General features: G+C 43.4%; 1 protein-coding gene across 1 annotated transcript in view; it reads right to left on the minus strand.

The window, feature by feature from the left end:
* Positions 1–22,979, minus strand: part of cacna1ea (calcium channel, voltage-dependent, R type, alpha 1E subunit a) — a gene marked incomplete at both ends in the record, with an annotated part of 140,441 nt that overhangs the window by 68,326 nt on the left and 49,136 nt on the right. Inside the window, one exon of the mRNA XM_084436141.1 lies at positions 22,481–22,620. Coding sequence (XP_084292267.1) covers positions 22,481–22,620 — 140 coding nt within the window. The remainder of the gene's footprint in view (positions 1–22,480; positions 22,621–22,979) is intronic.

The raw sequence follows: 22,979 nt of genomic DNA on the forward strand, positions 1-22,979 counted from the left end.
TGTGCAACACTTCTCTACCTCCAAAGGTGTGCCGTCTCCATGATGTAGCAGCCGCCTCTGAGCTGGTTGAGATGCTACGCTGAGATATGCAACATCATGTTGCACTCCGTCTCTGCGGTCTGACCTCACCTCTCACACTGTGACGGTTCTAACCCAGTTAGGTCACCGCCACTCTGACACAAGGCCAGGAGACACAAAGCAAAGGACCATGTGCTGATGGACCCGGCTGCCACCGTATCTATCTCCTCCTACTGACGGACCTGGGTGGACCATGGCATGTGCAAAATTGGATATACTTGTTCTTGAAGGTGATTCTGATTCAACGTTCTATACTTTGCTTGTATCACTGCCGGCAGCTTCTGCTGATCAATCGTGCTGTTGTTCACTTCAGGTGACACTCAAGTTTAATTGCCCCAAAAAGTCTGGCGGAAGATGAGAAGAACAGAGGAAATAAAATAAACAACAGCATTCACACCAAGTCACACCAAGCAACCCTGAGGCAAGGAAACGGTCTCAGTTCCTTCATTAAGAGGAGAGTTCTGAGCTGTTGTTTAGATCGGAGCAAAGAGGAAAGTTGATCCCGTTCCTGGTTCCCGACTAATTATTTCTCCAATTTAGATGGTTGTCAGTGCTTTGGCAATGTGCTGTTTGTCGTGCCAATGAAGCACCTTGAATTGACTTGAGTTGGCCGAATTCAGCTGCTTCTCAAAGAGAAAAACACAACATGCTCTACACAGTTTAATTTAGATGCTTGTTAAATTGCATAAGAACCATCAGAGTATATCAAGGGTGTAATCAACTTTACTTCTCTCTCTCTCTCTCTCTCTCTCTCTCTCTCTCTCTCTCTCTCTCTCTCTCTCTCTCTCTATCTCCCTCCCTCCCTCTCTCTAAAGCTCAGCCAGAAAGCTCACTATCTGGCACTCCACCTGGAAAACGGAACACCCTCCACCAAATTAAGTCTAAAATGACAGATAAAATGCCTCTCTCACCACACGGCCACGGGGTCGAGCCATGCGTGAATGGAACTCTACTCATACTGTGATTTGTTTTGTGTGTGCATGCGTGTGTGAGTGTGTGTGTGTGTGTGTGTGTGTGTGTGTGTGTGTGTGTGTGTGCGTGTGTGTGTGTGTGTGTGTGTCTGTCCCTCTCTCGGTCTCTTCATCCCTCTTCTCCATCAAACCCTGTCTCTCTGCAGTATATAGTATTTTACTCTTTCTTTCTTTCTTTCTTTCTTTCTTTCTTTCTCTCTCTCTCTCCATAACTTCCTCCTCGACTCTCGAAGTGTAAACATGAATATTAATACTCTTTCTGAGGCCAGGGCTCCATATTGACAGGCTGCACTGATCAGACCTGGGGAGGGGTCTCCTGTCGCCATGGTTACTGCTCAGAGGGACACCGACCACCCTGCCGTGTCCATCACCATCAATCAATCAGACAGCAGATGGACACTTAAAGACGTGTGTGTGTGTGTGTGTGTGTGTGTGTGTGTGTGTGAGTGTGTGTGTGTGTGTGTGTGTGTGTGTGTGTGTTAGTTAGCTGTGTGACTGAGGGAACGGTGTGTTAGTTACCTGTGTGACCGGGGGAACGGTGTGTTAGTTACCTGTGTGACCGGGGGAACGGTGTGTTAGTTAGCTGGTGTGTGACCGGGGGATCGGTGTGTTAGTTAGCTGGTGTGTGACCGGGGGAACGGTGTGTTAGTTAGCTGGTGTGTGACCGGGGGAACGGTGTGTTAGTTAGCTGTGTGTGACCGGGGGAACGGTGTGTTAGTTAGCTGGTGTGTGACCGGGGGAACGGTGTGTTAGTTAGCTGGTGTGTGACCGGGGGAACGGTGTGTTAGTTAGCTGGTGTGTGACCGGGGGAACGGTGTGTTAGTTAGCTGGTGTGTGACCGGGGGAACGGTGTGTTAGTTAGCTGGTGTGTGACCGGGGGAACGGTGTGTTAGTTAGCTGGTGTGTGACCGGGGGAACGGTGTGTTCTCGGCTGGGCTATGTGTGACAGAACATGCACACGCTGACAGCAGCCAGCAGATAATAATAGTGTGTGAACCAGCAGTGGAGACAACAGCAGCATCACACGCTCAGTGGAGGGGAGAAGATCTCTCTCTTTTTTTTCTCTCTCTCTCTCTCTCTCTCTCTCTCTCTCTACAACTGGAGAGCAGAGGAGGGGACATAGATAGATAGATAGATAGATAGATAGATAGATAGATAGATAGATAGATAGATAGATAGATAGATAGATAGATAGATAGATAGATAGATAGATAGATAGATAGATAGATAGATAGATGGGAGGATGGGAGGATGGATAGATAAATGGCTGTTCTTAAAGCGCACAGTGCAGCACGTCAGAGTCCGACACCTGCGGCCGAAGGCAGAGTGTTATAGTGGGGATGGAGGGGTGGTCAGGTGATGTAGGCTAGTGGGCCTTAAGTTACAAAAGGTTGAGAACTTCTGCTATAATGTTAATCAAATCAAACCCTGTATCAAGCTCCTAACCCCCCCCTCTCTCCCACTCCTCTCTCCCCCCCCTTCTCCTCCCCTCCCCCTCTCCCTCCCTTTCCCACCCCCTGGGGTTCCTGGCACAGAGTGATGACACGCACACTGAGAGGGCGTGGCCTGCTGCCATGTGTCCGCGGTATAATGGAGGGGTCTGGCGCAGAGGGTGAGCAAGGTGCCAATTAACGCTGTCACGCATGAAGGAACGCTGCTCCCTCGGCATTCTGGGAACTCGTGGCAGGGCATGCCCTGATGTCGTGTGTGAGTAGACACATATGCACACAAACGCACACACACACAATAACACATGCATACACATACACGCACACGCGCACATGCATACACACAAACACACACACATTCACATACACACACACCAATTTGGGCTATACACAAAGCCTGTAGTATTCGTGGTTAACTTCACAGGTTTTAAAGCCACTCCTGGCAAACCTTCCCTCCCCCTCACTCTCACACACACGCACGCTCGCTCGCTTGCTCGCTCACACACGCGCGCACACTATGGGGTGTGATTAGTGCCAGCACACCATACTGAAACGCTTGACTTGCGCCTACTTAAGAAGACGCGATGACATCAAACGTCTTAACGCACGTGTATAATTTCCATTGACAAACAATGGAGAGACAGACGTCTCATAGCTGTAACGTACCTGTAACGCAGACGCTGTTCACATGTTGTTTACACGTATTGCGCATTGTGTGCGTGACGGCAACACTACAGGTTAGATGCGCCTCACATATGCGACACCAACACTACACATGACAGTTTGGTAAAATCATAGATGTACGTACGTACGTACGTCTTGTAATGTGTGCAGAAATTGCATAGCGACGTGTCAAACGTGCCAGTGCCTTGCTAGCGCAGCAGACGTGTTAGCGGCCGCACGTGTAAGGTCAGTTGCCTTTAAATCATAGCTGGTTCTAATCTCGTCCTTGCCAATTGGTAATGCATTCTCAATAAATGGAATTCACACATGTTAAGCAACTTGTTTTTAATAAAGCCTAATATCTGAATGACTCTTTCTTCGCAATTTAAAACAAATGTTCAGATACACGTGTTTCTTGTCAATAGAGGGCGCTGCAGCACCGTCAGCACCAGTTCGTGCGCGCTCTTATTTGAAAATGTAGCGATAGTGGAGATAAAACGACACATATCTAGGAAAAGTTATGCAAGGAGGGTCCTGGAATTTGATTGAGTGCAAATAAATATTCTTAATTTTTATTCAATATGGACAAATGAGCCCCGCTCGCAGCTTCTAGTGGCCGCTGACTTAACACGAGCGTGCAAACGTTACATGCATGTGCGCAAAAGTGGCACGGCACTTTTTACACGTCACCCTCTGAGAATGCGAGCGACTCGTAACACGTGCGTATGCACGCCTATTAATCAGCTCGCCAAAGTACCTTTATACACGCAATGCAGGCGACGAAAGCACTGAGGGGCGAATTCACTAAAGGATTGCGCAGCTTTTCCTGACGCAAAGCCTGTGCAAATAAGTCAAAAATTATGTTTGCTATTCACAAAGCCCTCGCAAAGGGTGAAATACGCTGTTAACTGCGTTGCGTTCGTCATTGCGTCTCTGCGCCGGTGTTATTAGCTCATATTTAAATTAGGTAATATGGGCGGAGAATGTTCCCCTTTCTATGCAAATGAACATTATTGCAGAACCCGCCCAATTCACAAAGATCGGCGCAAATTGCCTCACGCAGTTAAAGTGAAATTAATACCGTTTTCAGAAACGTGGTGGTATTTAAGCGCAAGGGGTGTGTCGCGGCCAGCCTGTCCGCTGATCATGGCAGCAGTGATTGTTGCGAGGCGAATTCGGCATCGCAATGCCAGTCATGTTGTTCGTGAGAGAATATTTAGAAGAAGGTCACTTTTTGATTTAACACTAGAACCACCGTGGTAGCTGTTTGGACACCAGAGCGCGCAGCTCTTCAGCCAACTGGAGGATGAAGTCGCGTCTGGGGAGGCTCAGTTGACTATGCGTCTCTCCACCCGTCCCGAGCGAGTCCAAGCTCCCCCAATGAATAATAGGCTACTTATTTATAATAGCCTACATAGCGCGAAACTGTGCGTATAATAGTCTATACGCGAAACTGCGCATTCCCTATAGCTGTTCATTGAACGGCTGGGGGCCGATATAGGTATAAATAAAGAAAAACATAGCCTACACAATATTTTTTTTATTTGAATGGTCTTGAAAATATTTTGCTTTTGTATCATAGGTGACGGCAGGTATCATCTTCAGCCATGGATGATGACTCCCGTGCGTAATCCTTCCAACGTTGGAGAGGCGGTGTACAACTGGGCTCACATCAGGACGCGCGGTGTGATTGAGTGCACATTTGGAATCCTGAAAAGCCGTTTAGATGCCTAGATCGTACCGGTGGGGCAATGTTATACACTCCCCCAAAAGTATGCCAGATCATCGTGCTGCAACTTGCATAACATAAAATGACAATTTTTCCTTTGTTCGTCTTTTCAAATCATTCCACCTCCGTTTGCAGTCTTCCGCGTTTACACACACAAATGGCACTGACTGATTGGGAAATTAAACCCCAAATATTATTTTTTGCTGCAGTCGTGATATTTTTTGCGGAGAGCTGTGAGACATGTTTTTGAACCTCGTCCGTGAGGCCTTCAAGTTCGCTGTCTGGAAATCGTATCATCCTTTTTCTGTCTGCCATCGTCCAATGATATGCATACGAGTTGTATGCGCTGTAGGCGCAGTATTTATAGTCATTTCCTATATCAGCAGCAAATTGCACTCAGCCGCAAACACCGAATGGGCGTGTTTGCGCTGGGATATTATTAGCGCAATGTCTTTAGTGAATAGGTTTTTAAAACGGAGCACATAGCGGGCGCAACTGACGCGCAATATAATGGTGCAATTAGCGGGCGCAATTTGCTTTAGTGAATTCGCCCCTGAGTGTTTGTTACGCTGGCACGAATCACACCCCATACGCACACACACACACACACACACACAAACGACAACGTTAGACCAATATTAAGGTATATACTGTATGTCTGAAAACCAACAACTGGTGCATTGAGTTTTCTTCAGCTTCCCCTCCCATATACAGTACACATACAGTATGCCAGGGCTGTCCAAGAGATATTATACAACAGCTAGTTCAGACCGCGCACTGTAATTGGCAAAGACGCATTCGGAGCCGTGCCAATAACCACGATATACCAACGGGCAAATCAGCAGTAAAGGATCACTCTGTAAACACTGTCAACTGGCGTTAAAGTCGCACTGAAACGGACGTTTGAGATCATCTAACTTCCGTAGTTTGACGTATTTCCGACGCAAACAAGCTATGAGGGTGGGACATATGTTTAGAGGAATTTGATTGGAACATTGACAAGTGGACGGGTTTTAAGAACTTTAGACAGATTCGATAGAAGGATAGCGTTGATTGACGGGTGGATGTCATGAGATTATTGGCCTAAAATCTAAGGTACCTGTTGTCGTCACTGCACGTGACCTACCGTTTTCCAGGAAGTAAGAAATTATATACTTTGATATAAGATTACAACAAAAGTAGAATTTTGTAATTTTTTTGGCATACATCGTTGAATAGGTGAGCACTATGACCAATTATGTGAACCAAAATGGGACAGAATGCTTTTTTCATTTCAGTGCGACTTTACGTTTCCTATAGCAACGGTAAAAAACTGAGAATGATTTCGGATTGCGGATGGTTGAAAGCAATGCAGTTTAAAGTAACTGAACAATACAGACCCATCTTTTTCAAAGACATATTTAACGACGGTACAGTGCTGTTGTATAAAAGCAATAAAACACTGGAGGTCGTGCTTTATGGTGGTTATTGGCATGGCTGTGCTGGCTGGGGCACTCAAACACAACCTTGATTGTGTTATTGCTCAAACAACGCATAGAAGAAAGAAGGGTCTCATTGGGATTCCTACAGCTTTACCCTCTACCCTTTCTTTTAATCATTTTATTTATATTTTATAACCACCATACACAAAACACACACAAATCATAAACAATCAATGTCCATCTTACTGTGAGTAACAGGATGAGGAGGAAGAGGTGGGGATCGAGCCACAGGACGATCGCATGGAAACCCACACATCTACCATTAGACCAAAGAAGACCAAAGATCTGGGGGGTGATATTCGGGCAGAGCTGTGATAGACACAAACATTTTACACAACCTCTGTTATGTTAACCTACTGTAATTGAATAATGTACCTTTACAACAGAAAACCAGTTCAATCTCTTCGATGTCTCTGTCTCCGCATGCTGGGAAGCTAGAGTTTGGAGTGCAGAGCTAGACAGGGCTGCCTATCTCTGACCTTACAGCATAGAGTCCGCTCATTACATGATAATGGATGAAGATGACTCATCCCATATTACCACCACATCTCATCATCCTCACTCACTTCTTAATATGCTGCCAGCCTGCCCTAGTCACTACCATCCCTGTGTGTGTGTGTGTGTGTGTGTGTGTGTGTGTGTGTGTGTGTGTGTGTGTATGTGTGTGTGTGTGTGTGTGCGCGCGCGTGTGTGTGCGCGCGCGCATCGGACAGGAAATCCATGACTCTTGGAGAGAAGAAGCAAAAGATGAGAAGCAAGTGCCAGATGACATCTGTGAAGCGGTGTTTCCTCTTGTATTGGCGTGACCGTTGTAGATGTGTAGATCAATCCGCAGAGGGGATTCAGGAAGTGGAACTACTTACGGTAGCTATTGTTATTGTTTATGTTGCTAGGCTACCTAGTTTGCGGAGGTTTACACACGTATGTGCTGCGACTAAATAGTTCTATGCTAAATATTTAAAAAAGCCTTTCCAGATGAACTAGAATCGTACTTTATGGCGAATTATATGTCAGAACGCCAGCTACTGTAACACCTCGGTGAGTTTCTTGTCTTTGAAATTGAGAGTTTAACATGTTGTTTGAATGATTTTTCACGGTGCCCACCCACATCCATTGTATGACCAAAACGGTGGTAGAGCAATTATCAGACTTTCTCAAAAGTGCTAGTTTTGTCAACTTTTTGATCTGAACCATTGTATATGATCATAAGTAACCTTAAAACAGGGCTTAACATGATTTTTCCCTTTACTACTCCTTTAACTGCATATTATGCCAAACGTTATGCCATCCGTCATAATCAGTCACTGGGAAAGCCTGTGAGCTAACCCTGAAGTAAACTAAACTGTGATAAGTCAAGTTACTTGAAAAAGAGGCTGAGGAAAGCCATTTCAATTTTAGCTTCTCGCCGATCAAATCTGCCAGAAGCCAGTTTTCCAATTTTTCCAATCAAATCTTCTCATGATTAAGAATCCTGCCTAAACATTCATCCATCATCAGTATCACATTATCTAACGTTAGCTACTTGGCAGCAACAGCAAATCAGCAACTGTGGAAAACAGAGACCTTGAATATTTGGTGAAAAACATTTCCCAAAATAAAAGAAGATGGGAGGCCTACACCTGCACACGGAGAACAACTGGAGGTTCGACAAGCTTTTTACTGAAAACTATGGGAGGGCATCAGACAGGAAATCCATGACTTGTCTCTTGGAGAGAAGAAGCAAAAGATGAGAAGCAAGTGCCAGATGACATCTGTGAAGCGGTGTTTCCTCCCATAAGCCAAAATCCCAATAACAGTTCAATTAATTCCTTGATTTCTGACTGTTTTTTGACTTAAAGGAGTAGTAAAGGGAAAAAAATCATGTTTAGCCCTGTTTTAAGGTTTAAGTGCTAGCTAGTTAAGTTTCAAAAGCTAGCTATTTTGTTATCCATGCCCTCTCTTTGACCTGGAAACCTGCTCACTAACAACTAGTTTTGCTAGCCTTCATCATCATAACCAAGGCCTTTCAAAGACACGTTAAAAACCATCATAACCAAGGCCATTCAGAGACAGGTTAAAAACCATCATAACCAAGGCCATTCAGAGACACGTTGAAAACCATCATAACCAAGGCCAAGATTTTGTAGCAATGCTACCACTTATGATAGGTCAAAACATTTACAGACCTACATTTCCTTTTCCTCCATGACTTTTACCCTAGCTTTAAAATAGTTTAGTGAGACTAGCTCCTGCAGTTTCATTGTTCTTCGAAGCTCACTCCAGGCCAAAGGAGCAGACAAGTTGACAGGCCATTCCAGGCCAAAGGAGCAGACAAATTGGTCAGCAGGACGCTGCTTTGAAACAGTGGCACCAGTGCAACAGTGGAAAATATTAGTCTGGAGCCCTGAACCCCCCTTGGAGCAGATGTCGTCATCATGGATTCTGATGGACAGCCAAGATGGTGTGCGTGTGTGTGTGTGAGAGAGAGAGAGAGAGAGACAGAGAGAGACAGAGAGAGAGAGAGAGAAAGGTAGAGAGAGAGAGGGGAGAGATGGAGAGAGTGTCCTCTCCATCTCTCCCCTCTCTCTCTCTCTCTCACACAAGCAGGCACACAGTGGTGGTATCACCCCCCTCTCTCTTTTTCCATTTTCTAATCTCTCTAAAAAAGAGAGAGGGGGTGATACCACCACTGTGTGCCTGCTTGTGTGAGAGAGAGATGGGATTTTATCATGGGAACCAAGAAATAGAGAGAGAAGGAGAGCAACTGAGAGGTAGAGGGAGAAAAAAGCAGACAGAGATGGTAAATCATCACATTGCTGTAGCTTCTGTGGGAAGAAAGATGGTGTATCTGTATAAAAGCTCACTTCATTATTTTGAAAAGGAACCTTAATTACACCATGGGAATATTTAAACCTGCCCCTGTCTCATAATCCTGTCTTTAGTCAGTCAGTGTTACTGTAGGAACCACACTATGTAACTAGAATAATTTGGACGGGCAGATAGATAGATAGATAGATAGATAGATAGATAGATAGATAGATAGATAGATAGATAGATAGATAGATAGATAGATAGATAGATAGATAGATAGATAGATAGATAGATAGATGGGAGGATGGATAGATAAATGGCTGTTCTTAAAGCGCACAGTGCAGCACGTCAGAGTCCGACACCTGCGGCCGAAGGCAGAGTGTTATAGTGGGGATGGAGGGGTGGTCAGGTGATGTAGGCTAGTGGGCCTTAAGTTACAAAAGGTTGAGAACTTCTGCTATAATGTTAATCAAATCAAACCCTGTATCAAGCTCCTAACTCCACCCCACCCCACCCCACAACATTTCCACAACACGTCAATACGACTTTGTATTTTTAGGGATTGATTTATTTATTTCGTTAACAAACTCAATCAAGCATTTGTGAACAGTATTTGACCCAGGTCTAATGCCCTTTCTTTTTGTGCGTGGCTGGCCAGCCGTGCAGCTAGTATAGCATTTGTCGGGTTATCACTCCAACGTGGGACATTCTCAGAGATTACCGTCTACGCTGAGCGAAACTCCTCTAATCTATACGCTTCAGCTTCCACCCTGAAACCCTTGGACTCTGTGTACCACTCTGCCCTTAGATTTATTACTGGAGATGGGTATGACACACACCATTGTATCCTTTACAGTAAGGTTGGTTGGCCATCCCTGGCAGCTCGGTGAGACTATCATTGGCTCGTGTACATTTTCAAGGCGTTGACCGGCAAACAGCCACCGTATATAGCTGCCCTGTTGGACAGGAATGCTCCAGCCCATCAAACACGTTCTAGTGACTGGATCACACTTAAAGTTCCACGGACTAGTACAGGACTTGGCAGGACAGCATTCACTTATGCAGCCCCAAAGTGCTGGAATGACATTCAGTCCAAGTTAAAGTTGAAAGTTCTTCCTTCCCTTACGGAATTTAAATGCCTGATTTCATTTTATGATTCATGCTGTAACTGTTTTTAACTGAGTGCACTGTACATTGTTTTGTTGTTCTATTTTGTTGTACACTCAGCAGCTCTGCAAATGAGGTGGCCTCACCTCAGAGCTCACCTGAGTATAAATAAAGGTTTCAATCAATATGTAGCTAAACAAACCCCAACCGACACCAGGGACTGGAAGAAGGATACCAAAACCAGCCCACCGATCCACTGCACAAGTAGAGTAGTGGTCAGAGCATTGGACTCCCACTCAGAAGACCAGGGTTCTAGACCCAGTGGGGATGACTTTATGGGACTATACCCCAAACCTCCACACATTCATCCTTTCACTCCAACCTTTTTATCCCTTACCTAAATTCCACAAGAAGAATAATGGTCAGAGCATTGGACTCCCACGCAGGACATTCTCAGAGATTACCGTCTATGCTGAGCGAAACTTCTCTAGTCTATATGTAGATAAACAAACTCTATTGTTTATGTTTTGGAACTGATGTGTCCAGGCGACAAGACCCATCTTAATTTATCAGACATTATTTCATGTCATTTCAATTCACAGCTATTTCAGTGGCATGACTAGCTTCCGTCCTACCAGTTCTGAACAGAAACAAGCCAGCCCCACACATAAGCCAGGCTTGACCTGGCCTGGTTTAAAGAGCATCTCTAGTCAATTGAAGGCACAAAGACTAAGCCCTTGTAAGTCACTATAATATGTCAAAGTAGATTTTGTTTCTAAATGATATTGGGAATTCTACACGTGTCTGCTGGAGCGTGTCGCTCTTTCACAGAGCCGTTTTATGACAGCATTAATCAGGGGAGTGACAGGTCAGACTGGAAGAGCAGACGAGACACAGTTCATATGAGGTACGGTACCTGTAGGAGGGCTCAGCACTAGACAGTGTCATAGAAATGATAGTCTCATCACCTCCCTCAACCTTTCACATAGCTGTGATAATCTAATTCATGACAGGATGACCTCCAGGAGGTCAACACACCTAGACGTTGTCTACTCCAGAATAACCATCCTTTGTCCCATTGTCCCTGCAAGAATAACCGCCTTTTCTCATGTCACGTGTCTGTATTCTCGACCACTGTTGATGACGCCTGACATGTACAATGGGTTAGCCAATCACATCCTAGAAGCGCCATACCTACCACTCGGAAGACCAGGGTTCTAGACCCAGTGGGGATTACTTTATGGGACTATACCCCAAACCTCCACACATTCATCCTTTTACTCCAACCTTTTTATCCCTTACCTAAATTCCACAAGAAGAGTAGTGGTCAGAGCATTGGACTCCCACGCAGGACATTCTCAGAGATTACCGTCTATGCTGAGCGAAACTTCTCTAATCTATATGTAGATAAACAAACTCTGTTGTATGTTTTGGAACTGATGTGTCCAGGCAACAAGACCCATCTTAATTTATCAGACATTATTTCATGTCATTTCAATTCACAGCTATTTCAGTGGCATGACCAGCTTCCGTCCTACCAGTCCTGAACAGAAACAAGCCAGCCACGCACATAAGCCAGGCTGGACCTGGCCTGGTTTAAAGAGCATTTCTCGTCAATTGAAGGCACAAAGACTAAGCCCTAGTAAGTCGCTATGATATGTCGAAGTAGATTTTGTTTCTAAATGATATTGGGAATTCTACACGTGTCTGCTGGAGCGTGTCGCTCTTTCACAGAGCCGTTTTATGACAGCATTAATCAGGGGAGTGACAGGTCAGACTGGAAGAGCAGACGAGACACAGTTCATATGAGGTACGGTACCTGTAGGAGGGCTCAGCACTAGACAGTGTCATAGAAATTGTAGTCTCATCACCTCCCTCAACCTTTCACATAGCTGTGATAATCTAATTCATGACAGGATGACCTCCAGGAGGTCAACACACCTAGACGTTGTCTACTCCAGAATAACCATCCTTTGTCCCATTGTCCCTGCAAGAATTACCGCCTTTTCTCATGTCACGTGTCTGTATTCTCGACCACTGTTGATGACGCCTGACGTGTACAATGGGTTAGCCAATCACATCCTGGAAGCGCCATACCTGTGTATTGCTTGAATATAAGGCCGCGCAAGACCAGACTGGGGCACTTCACTTTGTTAAACCACTCACGGGCGTTGTCCTGAAGTCCTTGCGCTCGTATATTTCCTCAATAAACCAGACTTAACCTGTTTGAGCGAATCTTGGCAAATCCTTTTTGACTAGATCAGTTAAAAATCTTCTACAACAGGCAGATGGTTTAGTCAGTCAGGAGTTCATAGGTATATGGAGGGCTCAGCTCCAGGGTGAACTGGAACAAGTTACCTTTGCATGTTAAAAGCATAGGTAACCAGCATGGTTTCAGAAAAAAGGTCAAATCCTGGCTCATGGAAAAATTAGAATCATAGGAACTTTAACCTGTTCTTTTCCCATGGTTGTTGTTTGTTGTTGTCTGTTTTTTTATGCTTTGAATTTATGCCACTAATATTGCTGGATGCTGCCCAGGCATGTGCTCTACCCTGTCCATCTGTACTGTCATTACATCAACGTCCACAATGGAAATAAGTGGATGACTTTATTGTGTTAACCATGACAATGTCTTTTTTAAGCTATTGGTGTAAAAATCAAATGAGGTTTTTAAAATGTCTTGTCAAATAAACTAACCTAAACTAAACTTAAAGGGGACTGGGACACATATTAGCATTCCCTGCCTCTCCTCCATCTCCTCCATCCTCTTCTCTGCTCTGCCCTGACCTATAGTAGGTTCTGCTCTACTCTACTCTGTTCTGCTCTGTTCTACTCTGCTTTGTTCTGCTCTGCTCTTCTCTGTTCTACTCTGCTTTGTTCTGCTCTGCTCTGCTCTGTTCTGCTCTGCTCTGTTCTGCTCTACTCTGCTCTGATTATGCTCTGTTCTGTTCTACTCTGCTCTGTTATGTCTCTGCTCTGCTCTACTCTACTCTGATCTGCTATGTTCTGCTCTGATTATGCTCTGCTCTGTTCTGATTATGCTCTGCTCTGTTCTGCTCTACTCTGCTCTGTTCGGTTCTGCGCTGCTCTATTCTGCTTTGCTCTGTTCTGTTCTACTCTGTTCGGCTCTGCTCTACTCTACTCTACTCTACTTTACTCTACTCTACTCTACTCTACTCTACTCTACTCTACTCTGTTCTGTTCTGTTCTGTTCTGTTCTGTTCTGTTCTGCTCTGCTCTGCTCTGTCTCTGAGCTGTGTATTAACACTCTTCTTAAGGGCATAGTGATGCTGGGTATCTACTGTATAGATTTACTTGGTGTCAAGAGATGCTTGTCACCTGTGCCTACCAAGCCTAGGGAAACACAAAAATGTGCGCGTGAACAAATGTCTGTGTGTGCTCGTGCACACACACACACACACACAGACACACACACACACACACACACACACACACACACACCTTGGCCCTGTCTCTGCCACCCCTACCTCCATACCATTCCTTCAATCTCTACACTCCCAATAACAACCCCAAAATACAGTACACCAGCCACCACCTACTGTACTAGGGATGCTCCAAGACATCATTATCTGTATCTGTTCAATCAATCAAATGATTTGGATCTGGATCTGTATTCGGATAGAAACCAGAAGTAGGTGTGGTTTACACCCGAAGTTGTGTTCAATCGTATTTTCGTTTCAAAAATATTTTTATTACAGAGCTTATGCAATAGAACATACAACAATTGAAGTGTGGAAGCTGTAAGGTTTTTACAATATAATCTAACCGGCCCCCCTCCCCCCATACCACCCCACCCCACCCCACATCCCTCACCCAGATGGGATCTAACTGAGATTGAAGTACGTCTGAGGGAACCCTGAAGACCCCTACCCAGGAAGTGTGTAATCGAGGGCAGAGAGCGTAACTGTGCAGAAGCGTAGCTTGGCAATGCAATTTTTGAGCATTCAAAGCATCAAATTGATTTGATATTGGCATATAATGACTTCGGAAATATATTTCCACATCATCATACTTTACCTTTCATCTCTCCCCCTCTCTCTCTTATATTTAATTTTAACAAATCAAGCTTTATGAACTGTCTGAACCCTATAAATAAACCTATAAATAAAACATTCTGTTTTGCATTATAAATGCAAATTAAGCAATAAACCACGAGAGGCCGTGTGTTATAGTGGGGCGTTGTTAGGCATGACAGCGGAGTGCCTAAAACCCCCCTAGCTGTTATAAAATCACTATAACACACAGCCTCTCGTGGTTTATTGCTTTTATACAACGGTTACTACAGCTATTAGTGTAAAATAAACACACAGCAATATAAAATATTAACATTTATTCAAAACGAAGCATCATTCCCTCAATTCTGCCGGACAAAATAGTTCCTCTAACAAACGTTCCGATAAAGTGTTACAAAATGTCAGATTTTGAAGTTAATTTTGACATACTGGGTGGGCTAAGCCTGGATGAATGGTTGAGAGAGACTGACGAGATTGAAGAGAAGGATAAGAAAAAGAGACATTCTGACATTAACGAGGGACAAATCGAAGAACTTGAAAGGTTCAGGAATGAAGCCGGTACCGTGAAACAAACTATGTGGTCCGTTCGCTGTTTTCAAACATGGTGCGTGGAGAAAAAAATGGCAATTGATTTAAAGTCCATAGTTAAAGTGGAGCTAAACCAAATTCTCCAATTTTATTCCACTGTAAAAAATGGAAAAGGTGAATCATATGGTTTGAGCAGCTACAGTGGCCTCTGTGCGGGGCTTAACAGGTACATCAACGATCCACCTATCAGCCGATCCTGGTGTCTGATGAAAGACCACGAATTCATCACTAGCAACAACGTTTTCATTGGTGTTATGAAGAAACTTCGGCGAGAAGGATGTGACAAAACCACACATCACCAGGCGTTAACAGAGGCAGATTTCAAGAAGATCAAAAGTTCCCAGGCACTCAACCCAAATACGCCGGGGGCCTGGTCAATAAGGTCTGGTTCGATATATGGGACGCAGAGCCAAAGAGGGCAACAGACAACTCAAACCTGACTCATTCAGCATCCGACGTGATGAAAACGGACTGAAATATGTAACCCTGTCTTTCAACAAAAGCACAAAAAACCACAAAGACGTGAATGAACGGAACAAGGAGCGTCTGCGAGGATTCATGTTTCAACAGCCATGGTCTGATGAAGAGCTTTGCTCGAAACGTCACACGTTTGATTCAGGTACAATAAATGCCTTAAACATGGAGCCCAGCAGTGTGCGAGTCCGCTCTTTTTCATTTTGATAGCTCTTGTTTTGGCTCGGCACCTGCCCTTTTTGGTTTATGGATGTGCATGTGTCACTCTGTCTAGTCTCAACAGCCAGGGGACCCACTGTGTCCTGTCGCTTCGATGGAGAAGTACCTCTCCTTGCTTCCGCCCAATCCACCAGCGTTTTATCTACATCCGACGCGGGCGCTGTCAGGGGGTCTATGGTAGGTTAAATTACAAGCATAGCCTATATAGCCTAAGCGTAGGCCTAACATTATCAAATTGACATTGCTATAGTGGGCACAATAACCGGATTTTACAATAATTGCAACATCTGATTTTTCCCATCCTAACGCTAGGTTTCCTAGAGAGAGCCCATGGGGGTCACCTTCCTTGGATCTATGCTACCACGCATCTGTAAAGCAGCTGGCACGGAGACCATCTATACTAACCACTGCTTGCGCAGCACCTGTCCAGAAACTGTCCAATGCTGGCCTGGAGGCAAGGGAAATAATGTCAGTGACAGGGCATAGATGTGAATCTTCTTTGCAGTCCTACTGGCAGACGAACAGCACGGAGAGGCAAGCTTGGAGCAATATGCTCGCTTCTGGGCAATTAAAGCGTACCTGCCCAGAGTCGAGAGCTTAACATGTTTTTGAAAGATTTTTCAAGGTGCCCATCCACATCCATTGTATGACCAAAACGGTGGTAGAGCAATTATCAGACTTTCTCAAAAGTGCTAGTTTTGTCAACGTTTTGATCTGAACCATTGTATATGATCATAAGTAACCTTAAAACATGGCTAAACATGATTTTTCCCTTTACTACTCCTTTAAGTCAAAAAACAGTCAGAAATCAAGGAATTAATTGAACTGTTATTGGGATTTTGGCTTATGGGACGAAACGCCGCTTCACAGATGTCATCTGGCACTTGCTTCTCATCTTTTGCTTCTTCTCTCCAAGAGACAAGTCATGGATTTCCTGTCCGATGCGCGCGCACACACGCACGCACGCACGCACGCACGTAGCACGCAAGCACGCACGCACACACACGCACACACACACACACACACAGGGATGGCAGTGACTAGACCTTTACTACTCCTTTAATGCGCCTCCCATTTGATCCAATGCATTCTAGGCCTATTATTCTGTTTTTTCAAAACAACTGAACATTCCATCCAATGCATGCCAACCTGCTTGGCAACCTTTTTGTTAGAGGAACTATTTTTCTCAGTGGAATTGAGGGAATGATGCTTCATTTGAATAAATGTTAATATTTAGGTGAGTTAGCTTGTAAAAGCTAGCTCAACTTCTGATATTCCCACTATTTCTTTCTTTCTTTATTATTATTCTCATCAGTTTTCGGCCCTTAACTACTTCTACATACTTTGTGCTAGAAACTTCATTCAAACTTTAAACTGTTCATCGTCTTTAGCTGTTTCCCGGATGTATTCATATTTTGGATATTTTTTAATTTTTTAATAATTTAACTTTTAATCGTAATTTTTGTGCCATTGAAACTGCTGGTGGAATGTTCAGTATCATTATGTTTTTAGAGTGGTGGCAGCTGTTGCTTTGAAGCTAGGGGTTACTCCGCTTCGCGTCGTGCCTAACAACGCCTCCTAGCTGTTATAAAATCACTATAACACACGCCTTCGAGTGGTTTATTGCTTAATCATCTGTCTTGGTATGCAGTGTGATGATTTCTGTACAGTTTTGTCCACTGATAATACATTTTTAGCTGTCGAGAAGTACGCTAGAAACATTCCATACTGTACAGTAGCTACATTCGTCCTGTTCTGTTTGCGTTACATCGGAATGTGAATATATATAATTTCCTTTTATAAGTGCGGATTATCTTCAATTGCAGATGCAACATTTTCTTTGTCTTTCATCCATGTATGTTGATGTATGTAATATAATGTAATCTTTGAAAGAGATTTATGTTATTTTTGTAAATAAATTCTCCTGATGTCTCGAAGAGGAAAGAGAAGAGCAGTCATATGACTGCATGAGATCATCTTCTGTTGCAGACACCAGATTTTATGAACACATAAATCAAAGGACTCCATTAAAGTTAGAGTCTGGGGATGAGCCCAGAATAACTTCAGATAGAAAAAAATACGTTTCCAAGGCATTATCAGTGCCTTTCCGAATAACGTATCTGTATTCGGACACACTCTTACCACCCGCCCACCCACACACACGCGCACACACACACACACACACACACACACACACACACACACACACACACACACACACCTCCTTTCAGCAGAGCCTCTCTCTTCAGAGCTCTGCTCATCAATAATGAAACATACAGAATCATGTAAAATTCTCTAAGAACCCCGAATGGCTGCCAGCTTTGGTCCTTATTTGCTATGGATAAATTAATATTTAATCTCATGTGTACAGTATGTGTGTGTGTGCATGAGTGCGTGTGTGCATGTTTGTCTGTGTGTGTGCGCGTGTGTGTGTGTCTGTGTGTGTGTGTGTGTGTGTGTGTCTGAGAGAGAAGAATCCATCTGAGTTCAGCTGCTTCCACATGCAGCTGCTCTATTAGACATAAACACACTCTGCTGGCTCTCAGTCTATACGTCTTCAGAGAACTGTCGAGAAATAATGGCTATTCTCTGGTAAACAAGAAACTAGTGAGCCAATACAACCTCCCCACAGTTATTGTACAGCTCTGTAGCTAGATCCCCATCGTTAATACAGTCAGTATAACCTGTAGTCACTACCCCACAGTTACTGTGCAGCTCTGTAGCTAGATCACCATCATTCAGGGGCGGAGCCAAGGGGTGACCCGGGAAGGCCACGGCCACCAACTTTTATGGAACTATTTCTGTACGGTCATTGTTCCCATACAAGGAGTGTGCCCAAATACAGATACATTATTCAGAAAAGCACAGATAATGCCTTGGAAACTGATACTTTTTCTAGCTAAAATTACTTGTTATAATTCGAAGGGAAGAAAAACATGCGCGTCATCGGCATTAGCATATTGTTATGTTGATGAGTGAATCACAGGAGATGCCGTGTTAATCTGATGAGATGCCGTGCTAATCTGATGAGACAGGAGATGCCGTGCTAATCTGCCTACAGCGAGGCGGTAAGAGAAGATGTATTTTCACTCACCCGTTGTCAGACAAAGCTGGAAGGTCAAGCAACAAGTTTCTTAATTCAGCTAACGTTAGCTGGTCATTATGTTTTGGAAGGTATGGATTTGAAAGTGCGTTCCACCGGCAGACTTTATATCCATTGCAGTAATGTTATGGGGGAAAAACATGGCTTGAGCCATAACGTAACGTTATTGTCAACTAGACAATAACTTCAAAAAAATAGGCTACACTCAGTCTGAGACGAAATGTGGTTGTTGTGGATGTTTACTACATATGTGGTACGCTGCCTGCAGTGTCATAGTACAGCTGCTATTTTTTAAAACAGTGTTGCACATTTAGCAGCACACTTCATTCATGAGTTTAATTTTTATCAATGACGTGAGTAAATAGAAAAATACGTAATTGGTTGCATTATTTCAATTTAGCATGTTTTATACCTGTTGTTAAATAGAAATGTGACTATTTGGACTCGTTTTTCCAATTGTTGATTTTTGTATATACTGAGCTAGCATGAGATATAATCCATCTTCACACAGTACGTCAATATACTATGCATATTCATCAAAACAACCTTGTCCTATGTCTATAAATGTAATCGTACCATCACAACAGATATATTCAAAGCATATATTCATTATTTTTGCCATGCTAAAATCACTGTGCTACAGTTACAGTAGCACTTACTGTTCAATGAAAGCAGACTTCTGCTCAATCTATCCTAGTAGGCCTACGCTGGCCTACAGTACTCTGGCCAAATGTCAAGAGGTGGACATTATCCTCTCTTCCTAGAATCTGGCTACTGTATGTGCTTTTCTTAGATATCCTTCCGGATCAATTTACTATTTAACTATCTATTTCTATCTTGAGCAGTTTGATAAGTGTCATTATAAGCACGGAGAACCACGCATTGACCTGATCGGGACTTTAATGAAATTCTCCATTCATTCTCTATGCGGTTGTGTGTGTGAGTGATTCTGCCCACAGAGAGTAGCCTGTATGAGTTAGTGGGCTATAGTTTATCTGTGTATTATCATAGACCCTGAGGCTCCAGCGTAGGATAAGGCTCAACTATTCTAAGAACAATATGGGTATCTATAGTATATATATATATATATATCTATAGTATAGTCTACATTGTGCAGGAGGGATAAGATCCACGGTAACTGTTGCAGCTGTTAGATTGTTGGCAAACAAAACATAAAGACGTATGGTGATTTTATTCCAGGTATAGAACTAGGGTAGCGGTAATGACATAGCTTACATTATCTGGTAATAGGCCATAAATGTACAGTGACAGATTTGCAGGATAAAAAGGTTCAATTCTGAGAGGAGAGGATATCTGCATGCTGGATTAGATCCTTAGTTTGTTAACGTTGTTACAGCTTTTCCCTCGCAATAGTATTGCTAATCAAACACTGGGCCAGATGAATATAGATTTGATACAGACGAAATACATGTAATTATTTCGGAAAGTATCCTAGACGCAGCGCTACTTGTTACGTATTCCACATCTCTACTCTGAGCCCATCTATCTCTCTCTCTTGCTCACACACACTCTCTCTCGCTTTCTGATTAAGAATAATTAGCTGTAGCTTACTATAAATCAATGTAGCCCATATTGAAGTAAATGTCAATTGGAAGTGTTTTTTGTATCATATTTGGTAGACAATAAAATCTGAATTCTTTATAATTCATCTGAATGGCACGTGTATATGAATTCAGGACTTCTCCCTAATGTGCAGAAATATCTGACTTTTACAGTGTTCAGGACCTCTACCTCTACAAACCCATGCAATAATATTTGGCTTCTACACTGTAGTTTTGGAGAAAATTCCATTACTGTAAGCAGATCAGAAATGTCTCATCTTTAACAATCCATAAAATCTGAATTATGCATTGCTCATGAGGAAGGCTTATGGATATGTGTTCAGGACCTCTCCCTCTACAAACCAATGCAAGATTATTTGACTTCTACAGTTTAGTTTTGGAGAAATTCCATTACAAAATCTTACTGTACACAGATCAGAAATGTCTCATCTTTGACAAGTCATAAAATCTGAATTATAAATAGCTCATGAGGAAGGCTCATTGATATGTGTTCATGACCGCTCCCTCTACAAACCCATGAAATAATATTTGACTTCTACAGTGTAGGTTTAGAGTAATTCCATTAGTTTTACTGTACGCGGATCAGAAATGTCTCATCTTTGACAAGCCATAAAATCTGAATTATAAATAGCTCATGAGGAAGGCTCATTGATATGTGTTCATGACCGCTCCCTCTACAAACCCATGCAATAATATTTGACTTATACTGTGTAGTTTTGGAGAAAGTCCATTACAAATTATTACTGCACAGATACAGACAATGACAGTGCATCCCTATCCCATACAGACACAACCACCCCCCATTCAACTGCATGCAACCAAGTAGACAAGTCTGTAAACGCTTCGCTCAAACAGCCACTGAGGACTTTCATTCAGATTTTATTACTCAGAAAAATTCAGGACATTCTGAGGTGGCATTTAAAAATAAAGGCCCTCTGAAATGTCACATATATATGCTTTTACCTCAAATGTCAGATTGATATTTAAAGGAACCCAACCATAATCGAAGACCAATTCCACTTCAAAGTGGTAGTGGACCATCTCATATTGTCACTGAGAAATTGTCAGGACATTGTGATATGACATTTCAAAATATGTGTGCTCTAGAATGATATGCTTCGCTTAAAGTGGATGGAATGAATTTGAGAGTAAAAACAACAACAGCATTGCAGAATCAATCCCAAGTCTTTAGGGTGTACATTTGTTCTGCCACCAGATATATGACTCTGACTCACATTCATACACTTGCATGCTGTCCACTACACTGTAGATATAATGTGTTGAGTAGCATAATTGAAATGGCATAGTTCTTAATACATATGAGTCCTCATGGTGTGCTTCTACATGGCAGTCACTGTTAGCTGCGTAAGAAAATGATAAAGAGTGACCAAAAAATGACAATGAGTGACAAAGTGACAATTTGGCCTACAGCGATTTGCCATGCAGAAAGAAACAATATCGAGACATCAGTTTCTGTGCCACCCCAATCTGAGTAATGGTCTCAGCCTGGCCACCCCTATAAAAATTGTCCGTCTCCGCCACTCCCATAGTTACGACCTGTAGCCACTATACTGTAGTTGTGGTACGTTGAGAAAGTAGATCATGGCCTCCCCAGATAGCAAGCGGATGTGTAATGATTCTGGGCCATATATGGGCCAGAACTAAGCCACAAGGGCCAGATCTGGCCTGTATATGGCCCAGATCCGCTTGCTATCTGGGTCGGCATCTCAACCCAGTACTCATAACCTCTCCTGCTGGGATTTCCATGACTCCACACACCACAAGAGCATGCTCTTTGCTAAATGTAACTGCAGCACCCAGGTCCACATCGTAGATGTACATCTGAACTGGGAGCATATTTCACATTGCGTGTCTGCGCCAGCAGGGGTGAATGTGTGCCTCGTAGCTACAAACAGGAAATGAACAGCAGACAGGGATCTGATCCAGTTAAGCGCGTATCAAACACACCATTCATTATGCAGATAACTCTGATGAACAGCCAATAAAAGCTTGCAGCTGAGGTTTATGAAAAGCACCGGGCTGTAGAAGTGGTCGTAGTTGAGTTTGCCAAACAGTCAGGATGTTTATATGGAAAGTGTGTACAGGAGTTGCACGCACACTCACATACCAATACAGACAATCGCGCACACACACTCAAACACACACACACACACACACATGCATGTGCCGAGCCTGACCGCATTCCACTCACCCACTGAGAACCACTATGAAGTCCATGACGTTCCAGCCATTCCTCAGGTAGGAACCTTTGTGGAACACGAAGCCGAGCGCCACAACCTTGATCCCGGCCTCAAAGCAGAACATCCCGATGAAGTAGGGCTCCGTCTTTTCCTGTCAATCAAACAACGGCCCAATCAAATTAAGAACAGGTGGGTTTACATGGCTCTAGAAGTTATTGTGAGGAGGTGATCATCAGCATCAACAACAACAACAACAACACAGGTGTACTGTATTCCAGAAAGCGGGTTTAGTGAAAATGAGTTTGCTAATCCTGAGATGAGGGAAACTCTGGATTTTCCGTTCCAGAAAGAGAGGTAAACTCAAACTGGAGAAAGACAGGCAACTCAAACCCATTCCAGAAAGAGAGTTAACTCAAACTCTGGATCAGTTACCATGGTAACTTAACCTATGAACCTAACCTGCTCGTTGGCAGGTTTTCTGTAACAAACCCTGAGTTTCTCCCTGTCTCC

Source organism: Borostomias antarcticus (genome assembly GCF_949987555.1).
Source record: "Borostomias antarcticus genome assembly, chromosome: 3".
Classification (NCBI taxonomy): Eukaryota; Metazoa; Chordata; class Actinopteri; order Stomiiformes; family Stomiidae; genus Borostomias; species Borostomias antarcticus.